This window comes from Narcine bancroftii, chromosome 1 (genome assembly GCF_036971445.1).
Source record: "Narcine bancroftii isolate sNarBan1 chromosome 1, sNarBan1.hap1, whole genome shotgun sequence".
Classification (NCBI taxonomy): Eukaryota; Metazoa; Chordata; class Chondrichthyes; order Torpediniformes; family Narcinidae; genus Narcine; species Narcine bancroftii.
The window spans coordinates 26,877,807-26,895,915 of NC_091469.1; the positions used below are offsets into that span (position 1 = coordinate 26,877,807).

At 40.0% G+C, this 18,109-nt stretch overlaps 1 protein-coding gene across 3 annotated transcripts in view; it reads right to left on the reverse strand.

Moving 5' to 3' along the window:
- Positions 1-18,109, reverse strand: part of svep1 (sushi, von Willebrand factor type A, EGF and pentraxin domain containing 1) — a 198,974-nt gene that overhangs the window by 128,909 nt on the left and 51,956 nt on the right. For all 3 annotated transcript variants that reach the window (XR_011353075.1, XM_069922936.1, XM_069922931.1), the window contains exons 13-18: positions 5,086-5,247; positions 3,980-4,141; positions 3,796-3,881; positions 2,413-2,509; positions 2,216-2,329; positions 833-946 (exon numbers count right to left, since the gene is read on the reverse strand). Coding sequence is in view for 2 of the 3 variants with exons in the window: in XM_069922936.1 (XP_069779037.1) it covers positions 833-946; positions 2,216-2,329; positions 2,413-2,509; positions 3,796-3,881; positions 3,980-4,141; positions 5,086-5,247 (735 nt within the window). In the remaining variant the exon portion in view is untranslated. The remainder of the gene's footprint in view (positions 1-832; positions 947-2,215; positions 2,330-2,412; positions 2,510-3,795; positions 3,882-3,979; positions 4,142-5,085; positions 5,248-18,109) is intronic.

Below are 18,109 nucleotides of genomic sequence, written 5' to 3' on the forward strand. Positions count from 1 at the left end.
AGGAAAATGAGAAGAGATAATTATGAAATAAATAGTAGGATATAAGCAGTGAGGCTTTTTCCACTGGTCAGTGATGCTAGAACTAGGGGTCATAGCTTCAAGATTCAGGGGGATACATTTAAGACAGAGATAAAAGAGAAATTGTTTCTCCCAGAGAATACTTTATCTGTGAAATTCTCTGCCTATAATGAAGCAGTGGAAGCTGCCTTGTTAAATGTACTCGAGACTCATGTAGGTTTTTGAATTATAGAGGAATTATGGGAAATAGGCAGGTCAGTGGAGCTGAGTCCATGCCTAGATCAGCCATGACTTATTAAAGATAAGATGGCCTGATCCTGCTCCTTTCTTATATTCTAATGTGAAGAAGGCCAGGGATTTTGTTAAATAATGTGGATAAGAAATTTTAAACTGTGAACAAACCAGGGATTATGATCACATGATAATCATCAGTAAAGTTAACAGAAGAAACATCTTTGCTCTGGGAATGGGTGAAGAGTGTGGAACTCACTCCTATAGAGATTAGCAAGGAGGAAATCACAGAGATGCTTTTAAGTCACAACAATGAGATATGAGAGAGATAGGAATAGAAGCATATACTGGGTGTAGAAGAAAAGAAACAGCAGGAACTAGTTGATTGCATCACACATCTCAATTCCACATTTTATCCAATCACTGCATATCGTAAACCAATTGGTACTTTAGAAATTTATAGCATAATATTGATGTCAGAATTCTAAAAAAAAATTCTTAAATAATAAAATAAAAACTGCAGTTTATTTTGCCATACAGTTATTATTTTCTGAAAAATGCGATGGATCAAATGAGATTTTACCTCTGAACTCATAAGTGCACTTGCAATAATAAGCATTAATTCCATCAATGCATTTTCCTTCATTAAGGCATGGTTGGGAGATGCATTCATTCAGTTCTTCTTCACACAACTGACCTAGAAAACACCACACAAATTTTTGGCATGATTCACTGATCTCAGCTACAAAGATGTAGTGGAACGTGTGCTGCCAATTTCATCTTTGACAACCGCTGTTCAAAGAGAAATCTTAATAACTAGGAGTGATGTTACTTAGTTGGTGAAACATCAGAATGAACAATCTTCAGCATTAAGATTTTACACAAAGTGATGTACAGCTTAAGACAGGAAATAAAAATTGAAGAGTATAATTAACATTTTACACAAAATGAAATATAGCTTGGGACTCACGTGGAAGAAAGGTAGAAGGTGATATATTAAAAAATATATACTTTAACTCTCCCCTAATTGTTATCATGAATTGAGGCTTTAAACAAAAATTGCTTTACAGAGCTAAAGAGATTGTTTAGTAATAATTATAGACCAGCATAATGTTAAAGATCCAGTTCATTCAATAAGGTTAAAATTTTCAGTGGCTTTTCATGAACTATTCCTGCAACATTGAAAGCATTCAGAAAGAAAAAAAGGAAAAAAATCCATATTTCTTTCTTGTTGGGGAGCCATCATTTATAACACCAAATATGGAAGGTATTTTCTTTTGAGATGAGTTCCTGGGGCATGGCATTCTTTGGAGGGAGTGGGCAGCTAGACACAACAGCCTCCTATCTACTGGCAACGAGCCACTACAGCTACGAGGCATAGTGACTCAGCAGCGGCCTTAGGTCTACTGAGAAGCCCTGGCCTACTCAATGTAGCGATGTCATGAGGTTGTTAGCACTTCAGATGTCATGACACCAGGTCACATGTTGTATGTCTATATTAAACCTGGTAACACTGTAATAAACGTTTTTCTCTTCGCTGGCTGACAACTTCAGGTGTGGTCTCGTTATTTCAATATGATGGCGTCTGAGCACAAGCATCATCTGCCACAGTTACACCTTTTAAGCAAAATAGAAAATGATTTAAACAAATAAAGAATACAAGGTCACTATAAAGGCTTTTGCTGTAATTGGCTGGTAGATGTATGAAGAGCCGAAAAGGCTTCTTCAAATGCTATCAATTGCTGTGGAGTTAAGTAACTCTGACTTGAGATTTTTTTTCAAACTGTCGGTTGGGGTAAAGTACCAATGGATTCGTTTATTAATTTGTAAACCATCAATGTAGTAACCCCAGTAAGTAAATGTCATTAAAAAAAGGCTCCCAATGCAATTGGTTAAAACTAAAACCAAATACATAGCTCACACTGTGTAGGGAATGTACTCTTTCCCATTATATCAGGTCACTTACCTATAAAACCAGGCTGACACAAGCACACAAACCTTCCAATTCCATCCTGGCAGGCTGCATTGTTTTGACAGGGGTCTGAAGCACATTCGTTGATATTCGTTTCACAGTTTGTACCTAATATATAACACAGGATATAATTGAAATCCTTCTAAAACCTCAGTGTGCAGAATAATGGAGTTCAGAACTATTATACCTACCTGTAAATCCAGGCTGACACACACAAATGTATCCAGACCCAATAGTTTCACAGCTTCCATTGTGTTGACACGGCTGCAGGAAACAATCATTGAACTCCTTCATTTAAAGAAGAAAGAAAATAATTACCCCTAATTCACCACTTGAGGTTGTTAATACATGTATCTTATATGGTGGCCTTTCAAATCTATGCTATCTCTAAGTGGAGGTATCCTATCACCCCAATCCTACCACTTCTTATTTCCTTGCACATAATTTTCTCTTTAGCCTACATCAGTTGTTCTCAATCTTTTTCTTTCCACTCACGTACCACGTTAAGTAATCCCTATGCCATTAGTGCTCTGTGACAGGTAAGGGATTGCTTAACGTGGTATGTGAGTGGGAAGGGAAGGTTGAGAATCACTGCTCTAGACCCAATTGTTCCTGAAATATTTTGTTTGAGAAAAATTGATGAAACCGTGCACATAACGAGTCAATTAAGAACGATTAAAACAGTGGTTTTCAAACTTTTTTTTCCCACCTACATACCACCTTAAGCAATCCCTTACTAATCACAGAGCACCTATGGCATTCTTTCTTTGGCTTGGCTTCACGGACGAAGATTTATGGAGGGGGTAAAAGTCCACGTCAGCTGCAGGCTCGTTTGTGGCTGACAAGTCCGATGCGGGACAGGCAGGCACGGTTGCAGCGGCTGCAGGGGAAAATTGGTTGGTTGGGGTTGGGTGTTGGGTTTTTCCTCCTTTGTCTTTTGTCAGTGAGGTGGGCACTGCGGTCTTCTTCAAAGGAGGTTGCTGCCCGTTGAACTGTGAGGCGCCAAGATGCACGGTTTGAGGCGATATCAGCCCACTGGCATAGAGATTACTTAAAGTGGTACGTGAGTGGAAAGAAAAAGGTTGAGAACCACTGGCCAACATGAAGGTGTAATGGACCTTAGACATTTAACCAACCTGCATGTTTTTGGCATGTGAGAAGACACTGAAGCATCTTAACATGAAGAGAAGGCACAAACTCCACACAGTCAACACCTATTAAAACAGTTACTGTACCATTTCTCATGGTAATTCAGGTTCATTCGTGTTCATTTTCCTGCATTTTGGGGATAATGGCTAATGCCTTTGTGGGACTTGTCAATATTAACCCATGCTGCATTTGACAATATCATACCTGGCTTTACATGCAAAACAAAGTAGTCTCCACATTTTTTTGTTATAGATCTTCACAATAATAATGGGATATATTGCATCCAAAATGATGACAGTACACCCCATCAAAAGATTATGTCTTTCAGCAGAACTGAGGGAGTGCCAATGTCTCTCATATCATATTGGATCATGTACTGAATTAATAAAGTGATTCAGGTCTAAATATTTTCATTCATATCTGACCTGACTTGCTCTAAATTTTGGTCTGTTCTCCAAAGGTGTTGGTATTAGTAGGCTGGCAGTTTCTGGTACATGTCCAGAATTGAAACCTTGGAAAGAAAGAAAAAGGTGTTTTTTTCAGATATTTTAGTTGCCAGATATTTCTGTGGTCATTTAACTTTTAAAAAATTGTGTGTATTCTCCTTACCAGAGCAGTCAGTGCGGGAGGTCGCTCCAGTAACAGTGGTGGTCCCATAGAATGGACAGGCTAGACAGAATGACTTCCCTGCCTTGGGCTGATAGTAATCTCTGGGACAAGGGTAGCAAGGGATTATCCCAGAGCGGGAAACGTGACCTGGAGAACATGGCACTATACACATGGGAGAAAAAATGGGTTCAAAATTCAATATGCATTTCATTGCACAGAAACCATAAACTTCTATTTCCTTTGAAATAGAATCTTGAGCTCTTTAAGATTCTGCTTCTCAATGTTACAGGTTACACAACTATGTCCAGTACCATAGGTACCATAGGCGTGTTAGTCCTGGATTCCTCTCCAGTTTATATGAGCTTGACACTTTGGTAGTAATGAGGGAGTGCCTCATTATTATAGCTGCCATCTTTCTGGTCTCTCAGGCTGAAACAAAATATCCCATGAAGTTCTCTGAAGAGGAGCTGAATGCACTCCAGGCTAGTATTAATATCTCAACCAATCATTGTATTTGGACATTATCATATTGCCTGACGTACACAAATTGACAGCAGTATTTCCTGCATTACAGTGGTGACTAGTCTTCAAAAGTACTTCACACAGAAGCACTAGAGAAACTTAGCAGGTCATGCAGCATCCATAGGAAGTAAAAGGCATTCAATGTTTTTGGCCCGAGCCCTTCATCTGGAGCACCAAAAATCATGCAGATATTTGAATAAAAAGGTGGGGGAAAGGGGAAGAGCACAGATTAACAGGTAAGAGGTAATAGGTGGATACAGGTAGGAGAGTAGAAGAGAAAGATGCTAAGAAGTGATGGCCAAGGGGCAGAGGGCAAAGAAAGATGACTCTGATAGAAGGAAGGGAATCTCCCTTCCCCACCACTTTATGGCATCTTTTACATCCATTTGAAGGGTCAGACAACTCAAATGAAGAGCGGCAGCTCTGTCAGTGCAGCACTCCCTTGGTACTCTGATGTGTTTTAAACTTAAAGGTTGTGCACAGGGATTTAAAGGTAAAAGGTAAAGCAATACACTTCTGACTCAGGGCTGAGAGAATGCTACCTAATGAGCTAAAGCTCATGAATAAGATTGCTCAAGACCCACCTCCACATTCAGAAATTTCAATGGCTCCTCTTTTCACAGTGGTTAATTTATTTGGACACTGAAGGCACTTCTTTGCACTATACTCTGGCTGAAAAGTTCCCAATGGGCAGGATTCACAAATTTCCAGGCCATTTGGAGAGTAGGTTCCAGGCTTGCACTGACCTAATGAAAGTAAATTCAATGTAATTTAAAATGGACTGGAGAATGTAAAACTTATTTTCAAGTCTAGAAAAAATACTGCTGTGTTCAGTCTTTCCCTTTGAGGATTTATTAACAAGGGTAAATAAATAACTGACTCATTAATTACACTGGACAATGAAGATGTTGCTTCCTGAACACTTTCTGGTGTATTTTATGAATTTTAGGCTGCTGATCACGAAAATCACCTTAAAATTGTCATAACAAGTACCATTTTTTAGATATATACTTTTTTTATGATTTCCTGTCATATTTTAAGTCTACTAGGAAATTGCCCACAAAGCAAGCTGTTTTGGTCAGTCCAAGCATGCCTGAGTATACACACAGTGCAGGTGGAAAAGAAATGTTGTCTTAGGCCTGGGCAAACTTGGAAGGCATTTGAAGATATTATTGAGAATTTTCTTCATAACTACAGAGCACCAAACTACATCCAGCTGATTAACAATATGCTTCAAGCAAACAAAACCACGCAGTGCAACATGTCATTGAAAATTCATATTCTGCATTTGCTCTTGGACTTCTTCACCTATGACAAAGTACTCAGACACGAAGGGGTGTCGGGACCAGGCTTGTGGTAAACAAGTTTAAAAAGGGAGTGGAAGACAATTTAAGTATTAAACAGAACGGCGATTGGTGGGAGTGAGACCTACAGATAAGAGGCAGTGACAAATAAAAAGAGGGTAAAGTCAAGTGGAGCAGAGTGAGTGGCCGAAGGTAGGAGTGTGAGGCTTTGGTGAGCAGAGGAGGAGGACAAGCTTCTTTCAGTTAAGCTAAGGTCAGGCAAGATCTTTGCATATAAACTAAGAATAGGTAATGGTGACGGCAACTAGGGCAGTGAAATGCTCTGAATGCAGGATATGGGAAATCTGGGAGAGCACAATTATCTCTGATGATTACACCTGCAAGAGGTGCATCCAGCTGTAGCTCCATGGAGACCAAGTTAAAGAAATGGAGCTGGAGATGGATGAATATCTGATCATTTGGGAGGTTTAAGCAGTGAGCTTCAGGGAGACAGCACCCCCAAAATTCAGGAGGCAGGTAACTGGATGACTGGTAGGAGAGGGAAGGAGAATAGGCAGACAGTGCAGAGCATCCCTATGGCTGTTCCTCTCAACAATAAGTATACCGTTTTGGATACTGTTGGGGGGACGATCCACCAGGGACATGTTGTGGTGGTCAATGTCTTTAGCACAGAGTCTGGCCTTTTGGCTCAGAAGGGGAGGAAGAAGAGGAGAGCTATGGTGACTGGGGATTCGTTAATTAAGCGAACAGTTAGGAGGTTCTATGATCGAGATTGAGGTTCCTGGATGGTATGTTGCCTTCCATGTGTCAGGGTCCACAGCATTCTCAGGCGGGAGGGCGAGCAGACAGATGACACAGGTAGGTGTAAGGATAAGGTCCTGAAGAGGGAACATAGAAAGTTAGGAACGAAGTTGAAAACCAGGGCCTCAAGGGTGGTAATATCACGATTGTTGCCTGTGCCATGCGCCAGAGAGAGTAGGAATAGGAAGTTGTGGCAGATGAATGCGTGGCTAAAGAGTTGGTGCAGAGGGCAGGGGTTCAGATTTGTGGATTATTGGATTCACTCCAGGGGTAGGTCTGTCCTGTACAAAAAGGACAGGCTGCACTCGAACTGGAAAGGGAACAATATCCTGGTGGGCAGGTTTGTAAGAGCTGTTGGGGAGGGCTTAAACTAGTTTGGCAGGGGGGTGGGAACCAGAACATGAGTGCAGAGAATAGGGCAGAAGGTCAAAAGCATTGTGTTCTAAGATTGTGAGGAAGGACAGGCAGGGGAGGAAACATAAATGTAGTCAGTTAGAGGGTTCGAAATGTGTTTATTTCCATGCCAGGAGTATTAGAAATAAAGGAAATGAGCTTAGAGGATGGATCAGTACCAGGTTTTAGGTGTTTTAAAAGGAATAGGATGGAAGGTGGTGGGGGGGGGGGGGGTGGTTGAAGGGAGGGGTGGGAAAGTAGCATTACTGATCAGAGCTATTGAAAAGGAAAATGCTGCAGAGGGGGTGTCTATTGAGTTGCTGTGGCTGAAAATCAGAAATAGGAAGGGAGCAATCACTGTACTGTGAGTAGTCTATAGGCCCCCAAATAGCCCTTGGGACACCTACTTATCTATTAAGTAGGTAGATTTAAGAATGGTGCAGAAGTAACAGGGCTGTTGTTACAGGAGACTTTAATTTCCTGAATATTGACTGGCACTTCCTGACTGCAAGAGGGATAGATGAGTGCAAATTTGTTAGGTGTGTTCAAGATGGATTCCTGACACAGGATGTGGACGAGCTGGAGGAGAGGCCGAACTAGATCTAGTTCTGGGTAATGAACCTGATCAGGTGGTGAACCTCTTGGTGTGGGAGTATTTTGGTGACCACAACTCCCTGAGCTTTAGCATTGCTAAGGTCAAGCATAAAAACAGACAAAATGGGAAAGTGTTTAATTGGGGAAGAGTGAATTACGATGGGATGAGGCATGAACTAGCAAGAGTAAGTTGGAAACAGATGTTCATGGGAGAAAGCACAGAATTAATGTGGAGGATGTTTATGGACCACTTGCACTGGGCTCAGGATAGGTTTGTCCCAATTGGACAGGGAAAAGATGAGAACCTTTTGTTAAAAGAAGAAGGAAGCATATGTTAGGTTTAGGACGCAGGAAATAGGAAGGGCTCATGAGAAGTATATGGTTCTCTGGAAGTATGGTGATGGGAGTTGGTGATCCTCCTGACCACTAGATGGTGCAGGAGATGGCATGCCTCAACTTGGGTTAGATGCACAAAATGGATCCATGAAGTCGTGAGTTGAAAATAAAATGTAATATAAAAGAACCTGTTTCTTTATCACAATAGAAAAAAAACCACATGGTACCAGGAGTGAGGTATCAGTGGGTATCAGGAGACATGGAAAGTGTGAAGCTACCTGATGGTGTGAGTTGGGTTGGGAATGTTGACCATGAGTGGCAGTTGCTCAAACAACAATTCATGCTGTATCTGCAAGCCACTGGAGTTGATAGCAAACATGATGCACGGAAGATTGCACTGCTACTTACCGTGGTGGCACCTCAAGCACTAGAGGTTTTCGACACGTTTGTTTTTGCCAGGGCAGAAGACCAGGGCAAATTCGACAAGGTTATCGAGATGTTTGATGGACACTGCTCAACAAAGAAAAATAAAACTTTCGAGAGGGACTTGTTTCGCTCGCACATGCAGCTGCATTCTTTTTAACAGTGTGAAATAATAAGTTTAATGAATATGCTTAACAAAGGGTTAATGAATTAGGTGAGAAAATACAATAGTTACCTTGTATCATGGTGTGAATGTAATTGTCTTCAAACATGATCTTCCCTGCGCTGTAGTGAGGTAGTAGTAACTAACACCACAAAGAATGTAGTAAAAGTAAATAAACCAAGAATAAGGAAACCCTAACATTTCCCAGCCGTGTGAAGACACCACAAGGGAACATACTGATGTGAAAACAAGAATCACCAGCTATGTGAAACTTGTAGACCCTGCCCAAAAGTGTATAAAAGTGGGACCAACACATCAGTATACTTTGAGTGGGGCTCAATTTTGAAAATGAGTTATCAAACTCTTTCTTTGAACCTCTCACTCCAGCTAGCATTATCAAGGCTGAATAAAGAAACTGTTGTACGCTTAATTGGTTCTACTGTTTGCTTTATTTCATCATAGGCTGACTTTCACAACAGACTTGAAATTGAAAGCAAGAACATGCAACTTTGGATCATTGCAAGATTCAACAATCTGTGATCAAATTGGGTTTGGAATTATTGTCAAGAAAGTGAGAGAGAGGTTGCTACGAGAGACGGAGCTTACCTTAGCTGGAGCTGTGAAGATAAGCCACACCAGTGAATTAGCTCTGCAGCATGCAAAAAAGTTCCATGAGAGTGAAGGGCTGGTGAAAACGAAAGCACAGCTGTGAAAATGCAAGCACAGCCATAGCCACAGAGTCTGGAAGCACACATAAACAGAGAACGAGACATTGGAAACAATAAAAAGACAAAGAGACATTCAATTGTAAACAATGTTACACTCAACATGCTCCAAAACAATGCCGAGCCTATGGAAGTGTCTGCAACAAGTGCAAAGGACAGACGCAAAACAGAAGTGAAAATATGCACACTATAGAAGAAACAGTCTTCTGTGATATATTCTTTATGGGCATAGTAGTGCAGGAAGGTTTCAAACCAACAGACACTGAACAGCCAAGTGTGAATTGAGTTGAACAGGACAAGTGGATGGTGTCATTGTATGCAAATGGAGCAGATATTCCTTTCAAGCTGGATACAGGGGCAAAGGCCAATTTTATCCGTGAGCGTGACATCAGGGTAATGAAGACAAAGCCATACATCCATCCAAATTCTGTTCAACTCAAGGCCTGCAATGGACAGCACATTGACACGAAAGGCACATTTAGGGTCAAGGTGAAAGTTAAAGGTAAAGGGCACCACCTCATGTCTACAGTAGTCCCAGATGGACGTGACTCACTGCTTGGTGACAACACATGTGAAAACTTTGGCCTAGTCAAGAGGGTGTACTACATTAACAACGCCAATGCACAGAGTAGTGCAGAAGAAATACTGGATCAATTTCCAGTTTTCAGACATCTTTAAAGGGGTTTGTTGTTCTACCATTCACCTATAAGATAAAGTTAAAGGAGGGCACACAGTCAGTATTGCATGCCCCAAGACACGTTCCAGTGCCACTAAAAGACAAGCTCAAGCAGTAACTCGACTAGATTATGTCACTAGGGGTCATAAAGAAGTGGAGGAGCCCACAGAATGGATTCATTCAATGTGTCAGTCAAAAAGAATGGTAACTGGGGCGAGCAGAATGAGGTCGATCTGGTTCTGAGAGTGCACGGCCTGTGGGCAAGCTGGCGATCACGTGATGGAGTAGTGGCCGGTAGGAGAATACCAGCCCTCTCCAGAAAAGAGGAAATAAAAGTGAAGAAAATACAAAGTCACAAAACAAAACAAATAAAAGATAAAGTTGTAAAGAAAATAAAGAAAATGGCACCCAAGAAGGAAAAAGTAAAAACAACGGGAAAAAAAAGAAGAAAAGATGCCGGAAGAGAAAGGAGAAGGCCTTACTTGCCCATTCTCCAAGGTTGGTGACGACCCTGCAGAGTCATGACCCCACGACCGCTGGACTGCAAAATGGCTCTTTGAGACAAGCAAAAGTGCACTCACTAAGGAAAAGGAGAACACCGACGGGAGGGGGGCCCAGCTGAGGAGCGGGCAAACACAGAGCGACCAGCTGAGGGATGCCCGACACCAGGGGTCTCAGCTGGAAGAAGAGGAAAGCGACAGGAAAAAGAGTGATAGGAAAGAAGAGCAGCAACAGGAGGCCCAAGAGATAAATAGTCCAGAAGAAAAGGACCAACAGCAAGAAGCCAAGCAAGAAGTCCAGCAAAGTGAGGCAAGCAACTCATCATTTGGATACAAGGGTCAAATAATATTTTTTTACCCAAAAATAAGTTTTGAACTCTTAAAGAAGAGGAAGGAGCTTAATACAGCAAAATCGATTCTATGGAAAAAAGGTTATAAATTTATGTTAAGATATCCAGTTGTGCTTAAAATATTTATCCCTGGGGAGCAAAACAGACTGCTCTCAGATCCTGAGGAAGCAAGAGAATTTGCAGAATGCCTGCAGGACAGAGGAGAGATGAAGAGATGTAACAAGAATGAAGAACGGCGATAAAAATACATATAAAGATGTAAAAATAATGTATATGTTAGAACTAAAGAAGGGAAAAAAAGGGAAGAAAGGAAGTAAGGGGGAAAAAAAAGAGGGTGAGCTTTGTTATATGTGAAGGAAAAAGTCTTTTCTGGAGGGGGTTGGGTGGGAGAGAATAACAGTCACTGTGAAATAAGTTGACGCATGTGAGCGGGTTCGCAATCCAAATGGAGAGGGAAGTTGTGGTTGCCCGTCAAGGGATAAGGGGCAACTCAGAGACAGGGGGACATTTGGGGTTAAGGGAATATTAGATGTGGGAGTTGTTGAAGTATTTTATATTTTAAATGTGTTGTCATACATTGAGTTCAAAAAGGGAAAACTGAGAGATGAAAATGGGGATAAGGGGGATGGTGGTGGTGAGGAAGCAGAAATGAGGTGTAAACAGGATATGAGATGGCCATGTTGAACTATATGACTATAAATATTAATGGAATACATAACCAAATTAAACAAAAAAGGCTATTAAATTTCCAGAATAAAGAAAAAATAGACATAGCATTTGTGCAGGAAACACATCTAACTGAAGTGGAACATAATGAATTAAAGAGAGACTGGGTAGAGCACACAGCGGCAGCATCATATAATTCAAAAGCTAGAGGTGTAGCTATATTAATTAATAAAAATGTACCAATCAAAATAGAGGAGGAAATAATAGGTCCAGCAGGGAGGTATATAATGATAAAGTGTCAGATATACTAAGAATTTTGGAATTTGATCAATATATATGCGCCTAATGAAGAGGATCAAAAGTTTATGCAAGATATTTTTTTGAAGATTGTAGATACGCAGGGGAATATTGATAGGAGGGGATTTTAACCTTAATTTGGATCCAATGTTGGATAAAACTGGACAAAAGACTAGCAAAAAGAATAAAGTGGCCAAATTTATGGTTAAATCAATGCAGGAAATGAAACTTATGGAGGAGGCAGCACCCAAGGGAGAAGGAATACTTATATTATTCGAGTAGGCATAAAACATATTCAAGGATTGATATGTTTTTGTTGTCGGCCCATATTCAAGGGGGAGTTAGGAAAACGGAATATAAAGCTAGATTGCTATCTGATCATTCACCCCTGTTATTAGCAATAGAACTGGAGGACATCCCACCAAGAACATATAGATGGAGGTTAAACTCCATGCTACTTAAAAGACAGGAATTTAGAGAATTTATTGAACGCCAAATTAAAATGTACTTTGAAATAAATACGGAATCAGTGAAAGACAAATTTATATTATGCGATGCAACGAAAGCTTTCATTAGAGGGCAGATAATAAGTTATGTAACTAAGATGAAAAAGGATTACAATCAAGAAATAGAACAGTTGGAAAAGGAGATAGTAAGTACAGAAAAGGAACTAGCAACAAGGGATGATATAACAAAAAGAGAATTGGTGGAAAAAAAATAAAATACAAAACATTACAAACGTATAAGGTGGAGAAGAACATAATGAAAATAAAGCAAAAGTATTATGAGCTAGGAGAAAAAACACACAAAATATTAGCCTGGCAACTTAAAACAGAATAAGCTAAAAGAACTGTATTGGCATCAAGGAAAAAGGACAAACAAATTACATATAATCCAATGGAGATTAATGAGAACTTTAAGGAATTTTATGAACAATTATACCAAACTGAGAATGAAGGGAAAGATGATAAAATAGAAGAGTTTTTAGCTAAAACTGAACTGCCAAAATTGCAAGAAGAGGAACAAAACAAACTGATAAAACCATTTGAAATAGTAGTACAGGATATATTAAAAAAGCTGCCGAATAATAAAACACCTGGAGAGGATGGATTCCCAGTAGAATTCTATAAAACATTTAAAAAGTTATTAATTCCTCCTCTCCTGGAAGTAATGAACCAGATAGAAGAAACACAAAACTTGCCAGATTCATGAAAGACAGCAATAATTACTGTAATACCAAAGATGGGGAAGGATCCACTAACATCAGCATCATATAGACCAATATCTCTACTTAATTCAGATTATAAGATAATAGCAAAATTATTAGCAAACAGATTGCCGTCTGTGCACCAAAAATAGTAAAACAAGATCAAACTGGATTTATTAAGAAAAGACGAACAGCGGATAATGTCTGTAAATTTATTAATCTGATTCATGCAGTTCAAGGAAATAAGAAGCCAACTGTGGCTGTAGCTTTAGACGCAGAAAAAGCCTTTGACAGGGTAGAATGGAATTATTTATTCAAAGTATTACAGAGGTTCAATCTACCAGAAAAATATATTAATTGGATTAAAGCATTGGACCATTGGGGAAGGTAACAGTAAATGGATACTTATCGAATCAATTTAAATTAAGTAGGTCAACTAGGCAGGGATGTTCACTATCTCCCTCACTGTTCGCTTTATCAATAGAATCATTGGCAGAACTGATAAAAACAGAAAATAAAATAAAAGGGATAAAAATAAAGGAGAAGGAGTATAAAATCAGTTTATTTGCAGATGACATCATAGTATACCTAACAGAACCAGAAATATCAAAAAAAGAACTACATAAGAAATTGAAGGAATATGGAGAAATATTGGGGTACAAGATCAACGCAAATAAAAGTGAAGTGATGCCAATGAGTAATGTGGATTATACAGAATTTAAAAAAAGAATCACCATTTAAATGGCAAACACAAGCAATCTAACCTAGGTATTAGGTTAGAGAATAATTTAAGCCACTTGTACAACTTAAATTATCAGCCACTCATAAAGAAATTGCAGGAAGACTTAGAACATTGGAAAAAAATTACCGCTAACGTTGATAGGGAGAGTAAATTGCATTAAAATAAATGTCTTCCAAAGGATACAATACTTATTTCAATTGTTACCAGTTCCCTGAACAGAGAAATTCTTTAATGAACTAAAGAGAATAAGAACATTTTAATGGAAAGGGGGGGGAAACCGAGGATAGCGTTAGATAAATTAACAGAGAGGTACAACCAAGGTGGTTTGCAGTTACCAAACTTTAAAAACTATTATAGAGCAGCACAATTAAAGTATTTATCAGATTTTTAAAAAGAACGGTAACCTGCACGTGTGCATGGACCTAAAAGACTTTAATGCCAATATAAAGAGGGAACATTATTAGATTTTGACCAGAGATAAAATTACAAGTGAGATGGCCAGTGCAAAGTTTTTCACCAAATTGGATGCACCCCAGGGCTTCTGGCAATGAAAACTGCATGAAGATAATATTCAATATACCATTTGGTGGATACTCCTGTCTGAGGATGCCTTTTGGAATTTCCTCAGCTCTGGAATTGTTCCGCAGGACAATGGAGCACATCACAGAAGATGTAAATGGGGTTTGTGTATACATGGACGACATGATCCTATGGGGATCTACACAGGAGCAACACAATGAGAGGCTCATCAAAGTGCTAAAACACATCCATAATTATGGATCAAAGCTAAATAGAACAAAATGTCAGTTTGGTGTCAAAAAAAATCACCTTTCTGGGAGATAAACTGTCAGAGGCAGGTGTGGAGCCAGACAAGAGCATGGTGAAAGTAATTCTAGAGATGCTCAGACCCAAAGACAAAAAGGGTTTATTGAGAGTGCTGGAAATGATCACTTTCATAGGTAAATTCATTTCAAACCTGTCTTCCAAAACAATGATTCTGAGGGAGTTGTTACATAATAAATGTGAATTCAAGTGGACGGCCAACCACAAGGAAGAATGGGATGACTGAAGACCATTCTAACTACAGAACTGGTGCTTTTGAAATTCTTTGACTCATTCAGACGGACGAAATATCTATGGATGCTTCAAAAGATGGAATAGGTGCCGTACTACTTCAGGCAGTGGGAGAAGATTGGAGGCCGGTAGTATATGCATCAAGGGTGATGTCAACATCTGAATGTTGATATGCACAGATCGAGAAGGAGTGTCTAGGTCTGGTCTATGGACTTGAGAAATTCCACAGCTATGTGTCAGAGACAAACCACAAGTTATTAATAGTCATAATCAAGAAAAATCTCAGTGAGATGTCACTGCGAATCCAAAGATTGATGATGAAGCTACAATGATATGCTTTTGAATTGTTGTACACACCGGGAAACTTATTGTGCTGGCTGATGCATTGTCCAGGGTAATGATGCAGAGTGAAGCACACATTAAAAGTTCCACAGAGACAGATGTGAATCGCCACATGAACCTGATCACTGAATCTCTTCCTGTATCTGACATGAAATCCAAGCAAATCACAGCTGTTACAGAAAAGGACACAGTTCTACAGGTCATGAAGAATCTGAATGAAGGATGGCCTAGAGGTGAATGCCAGCCATACTACAACATCAAAGCAGAGCAAAGTGTTGTCAATGGGATCCTACTCAGAGCAGAGTTATTATTCCTCAATCACGGTGACAAGATATGTTTAAAAGGCTGAATGAGGGGTACCTTGGATGGAAAAATGCAAGACGAGAGCCAGAACTGCTGTTTATTGGCCAGGGATAATGCTGATATCGACTAATGGTCTTAAGCTGTGAGACCTGTCTGAGACATCACACAAAGCAGCCAAAGGATCCCATGATCATAACTGATTTACCAAAGGAACCATGGCATAATGTTGGGACTTAACTGTTCCACATGAATGGAAAAAATTACTTGTTGGTTATTGTCTATCTATCGAACTACCCTGAGATGGCACTGCTTCCCAGCATATCCACTGCCTGCGTGATCAGATACATGAAGTTGATCTTTGCAAGACATGAAATTCCTCAAATGATCTACAGCAACAATGTACAACTGTAGAGAATTCCAGAACTTTGCACAAGAGTATGATTTTTGACATGTGACTTCTGCATCCCCAGTCAAAAGGTAAAGCAGAGAAAGGAGTTCACATAGTTAAACAGCTGCTCAAGAAAACACAAGACAGTGGCTGAGATCCTCTTTAACTCTATTGAGTTACAGAGATTCACTACTTGAACATGGCATGTCGCCTGCTGAGTTCCTGATGGGACGTGGACTGTGCATCACACTTCCCTACACTGTAGACCCAAACAAGAACAGAGATGTCAAATAGAAATAAAAGCATCTACAAAAGAGACAAAAAGCAAACTATGACAAGTCAGCAAGAAGCTTGACACAACATGACACAGTGAGATTTGGATATTCCAAAACTTGAGGCAAGGAGGCCACTGTTCTGGAGGAAGTAAATTCAAGATCCTACACTGTCCGAACAGAAGATGGTCAAATACTGAGAATGAATCAAAAGAGCCTGCTGAAAACACAAGTGACACCGCAAGAACAGACAAATGCAGAAGATTCACCCTGCACAGCAACACCACCAGTGCTAGACAGTAGTGGACCAGCAGAGCTGACACATGCACGCTTGTTGAGAAGATCCCTGTGTATTATCAAAGCACCTGATAAGCTGAATCTCTAAAAGAAAAGAACTATACACTTAAAAAGTTTGTGCTAAACTTTAAATTGAAATTATTTCTGTATTACCATGTAATGTTACTAGTTTGAACATCTTAACGAAAGTGGATGTGGTGATTGGGAGTTGGTGATTCTCCTGACCACTAGAGGGCATCGGAGATGGAATGTCCCACCTCGGGTTAGATTCACAAAATGGATATGTTGCATGAGGTTGTGAGTTGATAATAAAATATAAGCAATACAAAAGAACCAAGTTTCTTTTTCACAATGGAAGAAATATCACAGGAAGGAACTTCAGAAAGAACTTAGGAGAGCTTGAGAGATTCGTTCAGAAAGATTTTAGGCATGGGATCTGCAAAACCTTGGTTGTGTGGATTAAAAATTGACACATGTAAAAAGCAAAGAGTAGTAGTGGATGGAAAGTATTTGGCCTGAAGGTCAGTGATTAGTTGAGTTCTGCAAGGATCTGTTCTGGGACCCATGCTCTTTGATTTTTATGAATGAGACCTAGATAAGAAGTGAAAGGATGGGTCAGTAAGTTTGAGGATGATACAAAGGTTGGAGGAGCTGTGAATAGAGCTGAAAATTGTCAAAAGGATATAGACAGGATGCAGAAAAGTGGCAGATGGAATTCAATCCGGCTATGTGTGAGGTGATGCATTTTGGAAGATCGAATCAGAAGGCTGTCTAGAGAGTTAATGGTTGGATACTTAACAGTGTGCAGGAACAGAGGGACCTTGGGGTCCAAATCCATCCATCTCTCAAGGTTGCTTTGCAAATTGATAGGATAGTTAAGAAGGTCTGTGGGATGTTGGGCTTCAATAGGGGGACTGAGTTCAAGAATTGAGAGGACATGTTGCCATTCTACAAATCTCTGGTGAGACCACACTTAGATAATTGTGTTCAGTTCTGGTCACCTCATTATGGGAAAGAAGAGGAAGCTTTGAAAAGGGTGCAGAGGAGATTTACCAGGATGTTGCATGGATTAGAAAATAAGTCTAATGAGGCAAGGTTAGCAGAGGTTAGACTTTTCTCTTTGGAGCTTAAAAGGATGAGAGGAAATTTTACATAGGTCTACAAGATTCTGAGAGGCATATATAAGGTGGACAGTCAGTGCCTTTTTCCCAGGGTAGGAATAGCAAACATCAGGGGATATCTCTGCAAAGTGAAGGGAGAAAAATTTAGGGGAGATATCAGGGTAAGAGAGAGTGTGTGTGTGTGTGTGTGTGTGTGTGTGTGTGTGTGTGTGTGTGTGTGTGTGTGTGTGTGTGTGTGTGTGTGTGTGTGTGTGTGTGTGTGTGTGTGTGTGTGTGTGTGTGTGTGTGTGTGTTAAAAAAATATATTATTTTTTTTACACACAGAGTTGTGGGTGTCTGGAATGTCTTGCCAGGGATGGTGGTGAAGGCTGAAACATTAGGGGCACATGGATGAAGGAAAAACAGAGGGTTTTGAAGTAGGAAGGGTTTAGTACTTCTTTTTTAGTAGGAATATATAGGTCGGCACAACATTGAGGGTGGAGGGGCCTGAACTGAGCTGCAGTGTTCGATGATCTTGGTGTAGTCAGTGAAGAATATGGTGAAAGGTTTCATCAAGACGTTGCAACCATGGAAAGGCAGTATCAGGGCAACTGGAATCCATCAATGCTGGCTACGCACTGACACAAAAGGCATC